Below are 11,014 nucleotides of genomic sequence, written 5' to 3' on the forward strand. Positions count from 1 at the left end.
AAGCTCCGAGCTGTGGTCATCTGGGATGAGAAATCAATGAATGAGAGGAGACAGTTTGTAAGAGGCGTTAGCCTTTGAACTTAAAGTTCTCAGGGAGTCCAGGAGTCGGCCAGACCAACAGAGCAGCGAAAGGTTTTCCAGCATAGGGAACAGCAGGTGCCAAGGCGTGGTGGGTGGGAAAGAAGCCGAGGGAAAGAGGGATTGCCCCTCCCCTCAGTTTCTAGGAATGGATAATGTTGCAACCTTTGGAAACTGTATAGAACCACTGAAAGGGCATTAGATAAACCACAACAACTTGTTAAATATAAAGCACTGTTCTATTTTGCAACAGCGTAAATATCAGTAACTATCTTTCTGCCAACTCCATACGGTCCCACCATTTCTTATGCCATTGGTTTCGAGTTCCTTCAGAATGTTGGGCAGGTATCATCAATGTCCTGAGAGCAAACTGCGCTTTAGTGGACAAAGATACTCCAAGACATCCCTTGAACTGGGATCTCCTCCCCTCCATCCCCAAAGCAGAGGGAAAAAAGTTAAATCACATCCATCGGCACTCTCATACACTGTGAGCAGAAATTTAACACTGCACTGTCAAGCAATTTGACAATTACTTTATTCTTTCATTTTTAAAAGTCTGACATGCACGAAAATATACGTTAATGTAGATTATACAACATAATAAAATGAATACCTGTGAATGTACGGCCCAATTTATAAAACAGAACCTTAACCTGTACTATTGAAGCTTCCTGTGTGTTCCTCCCAGGTCCCACTTTCTCCCTGCTTCTTCCCAAAACTAATTACTATCCTAACTTTTTAAAACCATTTCAACTTTTCTGTATTTAACTACCATATATATTCCTAGACTATTTTTTTAAAGATTTTATTTATTTATTTGACAGAGAGAGACAGCCAGCGAGAGAGGGAACACAAGCAGGAGGAGTGGGAGAGGAAGAAGCAGGCTCCCAGCGGAGCAGGGAGCCCGATGCAGGGCTCTATCCCAGGACTTTGGGATCACGCCCTGAGCAGAAGGCAGACATTTAACGACTGAGTCACCCAGGAACCCCTATTCCTAGACTATTATATATACTTTTGCTTATCTTTCCATGATAAAATTATTTCCATGCTGCATTATACTTCTTTCAATCCTTCCCTGTTGTGTTTCTCTGCCATGTAGCATTCCATTATATAAATATACCATGATTTATATATCCATTTTCCTACCACCAACATTTAGATTATTTTTTCCTTCCCAAAACCCCACATATTGCTGTGAATATGCTTGTAGAGTCTCCTGAATCATATGTGTGGAAATTTTTCTGGGGTAGCATTGTTGGCTTAGAGGGTATACAAGACACACTTGAAGGAGTTTTCTAAGTGGTTGTGCCCATATACACCCCGAGAGGCATCTTTTCCATAACCTTGAGCACAGCTCCTTCTGTATTTTCCCAAAGCAGAGTTAAAATTTTTTTTCAATGGAGGGGCGCCTGGGAGGCACAGTCGTTAAGCGTCTGCCTTTGGCTCAGGCGTGATCCCGGTGTTCTGGGATCAAGCCCCACATCAGGCTCCTCCGCTAGGAGCCTGCTTCTTCCTCTCCCACTCCCCCTGCTTGTGTTCCCTCTCTCGTTGGCCGTCTCTCTCTGTCAAATAAATAAAATCTCAAAAAAAAAATTTTTTTTTCAATGGAAGCCTCATCATAATACAAGGAAAATCTTAAAGCTAGATAGCATAATTCACTGTTGGGAGTTCTTTGGTCATGTCCCTTCACTGGGGATCCTCTACTCAGTCACCCTATTCCATGCGCCAATTCATCTTGCCAGGATAAATGCCTCCTTTATCCAGTCTTGCCTTCCCTGGAGTCCCATCTCTTTTTGTCTCCAGCTCTAATCAAAGAAAATCAGGACTGGGGCACCTGGCTGGCTCAGTCAGTAGAGCATATGATTGTTGATCTCAGGGTATTGAGTTCAAGCCCCGTATTAGGTGTACAGATAATTTAATTAAAAAAAAAAAAAAGGAGTGCTTGCTATGGCAGCCCGTGTACTTAAAAAAAAAAAAAAAAAGGAAAGACCTCTCCTCCAAAAGCAACAGAAAGGCAAACAAGCATTAACATGGCAGCCTGCAAAGACAGCCTTGCCTACAATGTAGTCATTGTTTTACATCACTGTGCATTGCAGTTGTTCATAATTGCTCTGAGCTTCTTCATTCCAGAATGAATTCTTGCTTTACTTTTGTATACCCAGAAGACCCATTAAACTGTTTTTCAAAAGAGCAGTCTTCCCCGAGAGATGAATTTTACAATCATCCCTAGATAATTCTGTTGGTTAAAGCTTCTTGGCATGAAAGTAACAGAAACTATCTCAACCAGCTTAAGCGGAAAAGGAGAATTTATTTGTAAGGATACAAGGATATATTAAGGCAACAAAGAATTTCTCATTGACCAAATCTGACTCAAGTGCACTTCTCTAATATAATCTAGACAGGTGAGGTCATACTGTACCAAATGGCTTCCAAAGAATATTTGCTGTGGATAGGAGGGTCACTATTAATGCTCAACAAATGTTTAAAAAAAAAAAAAAAGTTTTCCAAATGGCTGAATGGTAGGGAAGATCCAGATTAACAATTTCTAAATAGCAAAACCAACAGTAAGTATCCCATTTGTTCCTTTCCCCTTTCCAGAAAGTCAACAATTATTTCATGAATCAATTAACTTTCTAAAAACTCCGTTCACCAATGCAAGATCTCAACTGTGTATGTTAACTAAAAATCTACTTCTGTAATAGAGGATAAAGAAAGCCTTATAACTGTATTTATAGCTGTATGATCCATTGCCCTTTTGACTAAAATAGCATGATAAATATATACTGTATGACATAAAGCACATTAAGGAGAAGAACGGCAGCCTGGGAAGAGCAGTAGGCTCTAGAGCAATTGCCTTGACCTAGCTCACAGGATGAAACTTACAGCTCACCTTTCAGCCCAACTCAGAAACAACACAAGAAAAGTATTCATTATTGGGCTGATCAAAGGCTACTATTTCACCAAACTACTGCTGAAATAATGAGTGAAGCTCTTAATTACAGCCCTTTTCTACTTTCCCAAAAGTAGGACACCACTTTATTAATTGTAAGTAATGGCCCCAGTGCCATTCTGTCCAGCAGAGTCAAGTGATGGGAGATAAGATCCCGGGGAATTCACACTGGATTTGTGGACAATAGTACTGGAAGCCTTAGCTATACCACGTACAGTCTATTATCACACTCTGATATAATTTATGAATTTTGATACTTGTCAAAATGCAGTTTTCTTTCCTTTCTCTTTTTTTGTGCAGATGAATAAAAACCATATAGTCTGGGGCTGGCTCAGTCAGTAAAGTATGTGACTCTTGATCTCCAGATCCTCAGTTCAAGCCCCACAATGGCCATGGAGCTTACTTAAAAAAACACTTGGAAAATTTAAAAAATTTAAAAAATAAAAAGCATAGGGGCGCCTGGGTGGCGCAGCAGTTAAGTGTCTGCCTTCGGCTCAGAGCGTGATCCCGGCGTTCTGGGATCGAGCCCCACATCAGGCTCCTCCGCTATGATCCTGCTTCTTCCTCTCCCACTCCCCCTGCTTGTGTTCCCTCTCTCGCTGGCTGTCTCTATCTCTGTCGAATAAATAAATAAATAAATCTTTAAAAAAATAAAATAAAAAGCATAAGTCTTCCATGTTTATTTAGTGCAACGAATGTATTAATTCACACAAAGTGGGGAAAGGGTAAATTATCACATTAACGAGATTAATTTTTAAATGCTTTTATATTTGAAATTGTCTCATTGGTTTTGCGAAATTTCACCCGTTAGTAGAACCACAGTCACATAGGGCAGGATTAAAATTTCGGCTTTGTTGTTTAATCTGTTACTTTGGGCAACTGATTTATATTCTCAGAACTCCAGCTGCCTTATCTATAAAATGGGGATAACTATTTTTTTTTAAAGATTTTATTTATTTATTTGAGAGAAAGAGCAAGAAAGCACAAGCAGGGGAAGCAGCAGAGAAAGCAGCAGGCTCCCCGCTGAGCAGGGATCCAATATAGGATTCAATTTCGGGACCCTGAGATCATGACCTGAGCAGAAGGCAGACACTTAACCAACTGAGCCACCCGGGTGCCCCATCATCTTAGCCATTTTTAAGTGTACAGTTCACTAGTGTTAAGTACAATCACACTGTTGTGCAAACGATCTCCAGAACTTCTTTCATCTGAAATGCTATACCCATCCCACAACTCCCCGTTCCCACCCCCAGCCCCAGCCCTGGGCAGCCACCCCTCTACTTCCTGTCTCGTGAATTCAATTCCGTCGTATGAGAAACACCATTAAGTGGAACCATACAGTACTTATCTTGCTGTGACTGGCTTACTTCATTTAGTGTAATGTCCTTCCATTATTCTTTGTTCCAAATATCTGCAATGCATAGTCTTCCGGTCTGAGTTAATTTTTTTAAATTAAAAATACAGAAATACGGAAGCGTAGGACAGAAAGGGGGAAGAAATATAAAAAGTTTAAATTTTTGGAAGCTTTGATCAAAAGTATTGTCCCATCTAAAAACATGCTTTTGCCTATAACTGGAAATTTCAAAAGAAAACTATCCATATATGAGAACATTCTTGCATAAATAATCTACTGATACAAAGAAAGAATATAAGAGGAGGATACTCTCAAATGAATTTTATTTGATTATCATTAAAATATACAACCCAATCAGATTTTGAAATCCTTGGGAAAATCAGAAATTCACTTTCCTCCAATCAAAATGAACATGTAAATTGTGGCATGTTATGATGTACTGATTGTGTTAACTTTTCTATTAGTCAGCGAGGTCACAAAGTACCTTTAAATACACAGACTTACATTTTCCAATGTCCATTTCTGTGGGAAGTGTACTTACTTTCGTCTTCGCCCAGAGTATGCAAGGCATTATTTTCCACTTGGAATGCTGGAATGCTTTGCAAGAGTCTATTTTAAAAACCAACTTGTTTTAAAACAAAGTTCATTTGGAATAGCATAGTTTATTATGGCTTAAAATTCTGGCAATAAAGAACTTTATGATCTGAAGCTGGAAAACTCTCCCCAACACTGACACACGCATACTTAGCAAAGGCAGTGTAGTAGGTCTGCTGGTCTGAGATAGGTCAGGGCCCCACACGGAGGTTTCCGAAAGGAGGATTAGGTAAGTATTTGTGCTTTTATAAAGTTGGCACTTAAATCTGTAGAAACATTGGTGATTCTGGAAAGAAAAAAGCAATTTTTATGTGAGATGGTATGTATAAACAGAGCAGAACAATTCTTGATTTTCATTCTCTCTCTGGGAGTAAAGCTTTTGGTAGGGAAGTCACCCACAGACTGATCTGGACTGTTACAACTGATAGGCTTACAAAAAAAAAAAAGGCTCATTAATAACTTTAACTTGGAAGGAAAGCTTAGAATCTACACCTTTTAACAAATTATACATCAACTGCACATTAATTCCAGCTCCACTATTTGTGTGACATTGAGAAAATGCCTTAACCTTTCAATCGATGTCAAGTCTACCCTCCTTGAAGTGGACATAATAATGGTGCCTACCTAATTGTTAAGAGAAAAGAGACAATGCCTGTAAATTACTTAGTACAGTGTGTAGTGTATTATACACACCCAATAAATGTTAGCTGTATGTTATTAATAAATGCCCCCACGTCTGTGTTGATTCAGAATGGGAATATAAAGATAAATAAAACAAAGGTGAATAAAATCTTCATGGTCTCTATAGAAGATACCACGACTATTTAAGAGCTAACGAGTCCTCTGAGGATAAAAAGATTTTTCCTTAAGTACCTCATGAACTATAGATCAATTTTTTTTTAAATTATTCTAAATCAGGGTTTGTCAACGTCACAGTAACAGTATTTTGGGTGGGATAATTCTGTGTTGTGACGGGCTGGCCAGTGCCCTGTGTGTTGTGCTCAGCCCCTCTGGCCTCCACCCACTAGACACCAGGAGCACCCCTCCTCACTCTGCGTTTTTGTGTTGCTGTGGCCTTGCACTGTGAGCTTCAAAGACCAACCTGGGCATCGGCTTCCACCCCTGCTCCCCCCAGACCTCCCAATGCCTGCCTGTCTGGCTAGTGGTCTGCTCAGGGCCTGAACGCCACCACCTACACATTCTAGACTCCACTACTGGCAAACGCCAGGCACCACCCAGTGGAATCGCAATCTGGGAGTCAAGAGACTGTGGAAATCACCTCTTCTCAGGCCAGCGGACCGAGATGACAGGGCCAGGTTCTCTGAGAGCAGACAATCCCACCCTCAGGTCCGGGTATCACTGGGGCAGAGCGAACCACAGGGTTGGCCTTAGGCCTGACAGGCCAAGCCACGCCCCTCACCCTCTGTCGCAGGCCAATTGCTCTTAGGCGGATGCCTCCAGATGATCCAACTGGAGTCAAGTAACTCTACCGCCTACCCAGGCAAACCGGGGGCAGCTTTCTCTCTTCTTATATAAACAGCCACATAATATCCTTGATTTTGCTTCTTGGCCCACAGAGCCTAAAATATTTACTATCTGGGCCTTTATAGAAAAAATCTGTCAACTCTTGGCTTAGGTAAGTAGGTATCGTACGGTCAATACAGAGAAATGTGTCATAACATTTGGTGTTTATTCTACCTGATGTCATCTTTGTAGCAAAAAAAAAAAAAAAAAAAAGTTGTGTACAAGTAAATAAACGCCTGAAAGTTTTTCCAAGATGAATGCCCATGGAGCCCACACTTGGGTTAGAAACTGCTGTTAATGTCTAAGAGGTCTGTTTTCAGCTCAGAACTAACCAGGAGAGACCTTAGCAATTATTATCTAATTACTGGCCTATTGCATCTTACTTAACTCTGAATCCCCAGTGCCTCACGTAATGCCTAGCCCTGACTAGAAAGTCAGTGAAATGATTATTTGAAGGGTACTGCAAGGCTCTTCCTGTCAAAAAATAATTCTTCCACTAAGAATTATTAGGTAAACCCATTTTCCTTTCTTGTCTACAATTTTCTCCTCTTTACAGTTGTTCCTTTGAGAACAAAGTCTATAACAAAGCCTTCTGATGGCAAGGCCTGTATCCTTTCATCTTTATACATGTTTACCAATATTCCTGGCAGTTAGTTAAATGCTCAAGCCCTCTTCAGGAATTACATTGAGACTTAATTCAACCATATAAATTACCTGAAAGGATATGATTAAGGGGAAAAAATTAACGATCTCTTTTGGTCACACTAAATCTTTTCTTTCTGTAATTACTGTGGTTTGTTAGTGTTTTCCTTTTTCATTTTTTTAATAGACATAAACATAAGTCACTGATTTCATTTTAAAATCCAAATGTCCAAACTGTACAAAACCAACAGAGCCGGAAAGCTCTGTCCCTATAGATTAGCTACAGAATGTATATAGGTGTATACAGATATGAGTGTATACACATATACACCTGTATACATTCTCTTGAAGGATAACTGGAGAAAATTATAAGGAAATCAAGAGTTTGACTTCCACCGAATACTCAATTGTACCCCACCCTGGAAATGAAACCAACCAATATGAAATAACCTTTTTGGATAATATGTTGGTAGCATTTAGACAAGGAGCATTAACATTACCTCCAAATACTGCTCTGCCCTATATTCCCCCTCCAGAGTAGGTAATTTATAGAATAGGATTAAAGAGAAAGACCAGGAAACGGATACTCAGCAGTGCATACCATTATAACAGCACTCAAACCACTGAGAAGCAGGCTCACCATTTCTGACCTTTACATGACCTTTTCTACCTTTCTAATTGACAAGGGGTTGGGGAGTTAAGTGGAACTGGTCCTTGGTAGCATCAACCATAGAGTTCATTAAACAGTTTAGCCCAAAGGGTCTTGCGATTTAGTAGAAAGCTCATGGGATTTACAAATAGCCAAACTGTTTCCAAACTTCGGGATCATTCAAGTTTCACTACACGCTTAATTTTTACGTTTAAGTTGTCTACGTGTTTTGTTTTTGTTTTTGTTTTTTTTTTTTACTTAAATGTATTTTGAAAAGCAACTATCACTACTGTAAATAGAAAAACCAGTATTACTCGACATAAATAGAAGTTATCCACTGAAATAACCTGAACACACATGGTATTAAATCATAGCTGGGTGCAGTTGTTGTCTACCAAAATGTTGGAGAGGTGTTGGAGACCACTTACTCCACACTGAGGACACTCTCCTTGATAGAATCAAAAAAGACAGCTAAAGAATTGAGACGGGAATAACCTTCCCATGGAAGGACTCACTGCTATTTAATGCTGCGTCCCTGAACCACCTAAAACCATCCTGTTTCAGAAATAGTGCAGAGTCCCTTTCCCCCCACCCACAGCTCCTGATGGAATGTCTTAATTGCCACCCTGTCCCTACAAAGCCAAGAAAGTGATCTCACTCTCAGATAAGAGTAGGTAAAACCTTAACGGCACGAGGTTTCAAAACCCTACCAAAGTGGAAAAGATCTCATCCCTGAAGGAACAGACCCCTCCACCTCAACTCCCTTATTCTTTTCCAGCAGAGGGGATTGTTCCATCAGAAGACGGACCCAGAGGGGCGCCTGGGTGGCACAGCGGTTAAGCGTCTGCCTTCGGCTCAGGGCGTGATCCCGGCGTTGTGGGATCAAGCCCCACATCAGGCTCCTCTGCTATGAGCCTGCTTCTTCCTCTCCCATTCCCCCTGCTTGTGTTCCCTCTCTCGCTGGCTGTCTCTATCTCTGTGGAATAAATAAATAAAATCTTAAAAAAAAAAAAAAAAAAGACGGACCCAGAAACAATTCAGGAATACTGCAGGTGAAGATTCTGCCAAAGGCACTTACTTGGCCGAGGCCTGAGTGGCCACTCCGACTGCTGGGGTCTGGTTCTGTACTAGGGAGGGAGACTTTTCTTCTCTGAGGCAGGGGCGGGTGTGCTCTCAGGGGACACTGATTGCTGGGCCTGAGAAGCTGGAGCCTGGGACTCAGGGGGTGGGGACGAGGTGGCAGGGAATTCCTGACTTAGCTCCTGGCCCGCTCGTGGTGCAGTCTCAAAAGCCTGTGGGACTGGCTTCTTCTGAAACTCCTGGACAGGCGCAGACTGGCTGGGAGCAATCTCTTGGACCGAAGAGATGCTCTGGACGGTCTGTTGGCTGTGATAGAAGGCCTGAAAGTCCTGGACAGCAAGGGAGACCCGCAGGTCCACAGATTGGGTCTGAAAAGGCTGGGATGACAGGAGCTGGATCAGAGACACAGGGGTGGCCAGGGTCTCCAACTGGAAAGCCTGAGCACTTGAAGACAGAGTTTGGGAGGCTGAGGGAGGATTCTCCAGCTGGCTTAGTGGGACTTGGTGGTGGCTCTGTGCCGCCGCAGACACCAGGGAGGGGCTGTGAGCGGCCAAAAGGACCTGGAGGTTGCTCTGTGCAGGCACTGGCACCAGGGGATGGACCTGAGAGGCCGTGGAAACCAAGAAGTGGTCCTGCGAGCCCGCAGCCAAAGAGGGCTGGCTCTGAGAGGCCACAGACGCTGCAGTCTGGCTCTGAGAGGCAGGGACGACTGTAGGTTGAGTCATCGAGGACAAGGGGACAGCAGGCTGACTCTCAGAGACAACGATGAACGCAGGCTGGCTGGTAGAAGCCAAGGAGGCCTCAGACTGGCTACTGGAAACACGCACGGCTAGAGGCTGGCGGGTAGAGGCCGGGGGGACTACAGGCAGGCTCCTGGAGGAGAGGACGGCTGGATGCTGAGCCTGGTCTGGAAGAGATGGAGTGAACTCAGGCGGCTCCAGATGAGTGAAAAACGATCTTTTCACAAGCCCTGGCAGCCCAGTCTCGGGGCCCAGAGACCCAGCATCAGGGCCTGAGGAGCGAACTCCCTCTAAACTTCCGACAGGTTTGGGGCCCAGGTCCTCGCTGCACAGGTTTTGCGCGTCGCCGCTCTCCTGGGCACCTGTCGTTCCGTCTTTGCCCTGGTCTTCCTTCTCCAGCTGGTCTTCGAGCCGGCCCGTGACGGTCATACTCAGAGAAGCAGGTCTAAGAAAGGACGTCCTGGGACCGCAGCGCCTCCTTATCCGCGTCAAGGTGGTGGACATGTTGCAGATGGTGAGCGAGAAGCGGTGGCTCAGCGCGCCCCCCATGGTGAAGGGCATGTCGAAGGGCCTCTTCAAGGACTCTTCTTCGGGAGTCAGTTCGATGTTGCCGGTGTACCAGAAGACCCACCACAGCAGGCTGAAGAAGATGATGATGGAACCCAAGTAGAGCAGCAGGTCGTAGAAGAGCAGGTGCGCGAAGACCCCGGTGAACAGCAGGGTCGCTCCCACCGTGTCGAAGACCACCCCCAGCCAGAAGAAATGCCTGCAACGGCCGAGGCCCGTGTGCTTTCTGACCTTCGCGACGTTTCTTGAAAGCTCCATGACTTGCCACTGTCGCCGCGGGCGCCAGGTCCTCAGAGGAGACCGGGCGGGCTGTACCGCCACAGGCCGGCTGTGGCCCCTGGGTCGTCATGGCAACGCCCCGAGGTGCGCCGCGCAGGGGGCGGAGCGAGAGGGCGGGAAAGCGAGGCCGCCTCTTACCTGCCGTAAGAAAGAAAAAGGGCGCGCCCAAGAGAGGGACGCATGCGCAGTACGCCCCGTCGCCCGCGCGCACGTCCTCCCCGCATGCGCAGTGTTTCTGTCCACTGCGTCACTCCCGGGTTCCGCCAGGACGGAGTCTGGCAAACTTCAGGACGCGAGCGTGGGGAATTTACTTCTGCGGACTATGGTCTGAGTTCCCGTCTTCGGGGAGTGAAGTAGCTGTGTTCTTTTCCCCACGTCCCAGCCTTCGAGAGCAGGGGTGACTTCCCGAAGGAGAGCAAAGGGCAAGGACCCTCTTCTTGTAACTCCTCCCCCAGCTGGGAGAGTACAGTGTGGCCCCCGGGTGCTGCTCCTTCTGAGGAGTTAATGCTCTTCCTTTGTTTTGATGAAGTGGCCAGGTTAGGATCTATTGTTAAATC

At 44.4% G+C, this 11,014-nt stretch overlaps 1 protein-coding gene across 1 annotated transcript; it reads right to left on the bottom strand.

Annotated features, from left to right (window-relative positions):
• Positions 1–5,024: 5,024 nt before the first annotated feature.
• LOC103668619 (fibrous sheath CABYR-binding protein) lies at positions 5,025–10,604 on the bottom strand. The gene is made up of 2 exons (XM_008696921.2): positions 8,870–10,604; positions 5,025–5,262 (listed from the first exon to the last, which is right to left on the bottom strand). Exon 1 carries the CDS (start codon positions 10,434–10,436, stop codon positions 8,919–8,921), a length of 1,518 nt encoding a protein of 505 aa, XP_008695143.1. The 5' UTR covers positions 10,437–10,604; the 3' UTR covers positions 5,025–5,262; positions 8,870–8,918.
• Between the last annotated feature and the right edge of the window lie 410 nt (positions 10,605–11,014).

Source organism: Ursus maritimus, unplaced genomic scaffold, assembly GCF_017311325.1.
Source record: "Ursus maritimus isolate PB19 unplaced genomic scaffold, ASM1731132v1 scaffold_2, whole genome shotgun sequence".
NCBI lineage: Eukaryota > Metazoa > Chordata > Mammalia > Carnivora > Ursidae > Ursus > Ursus maritimus.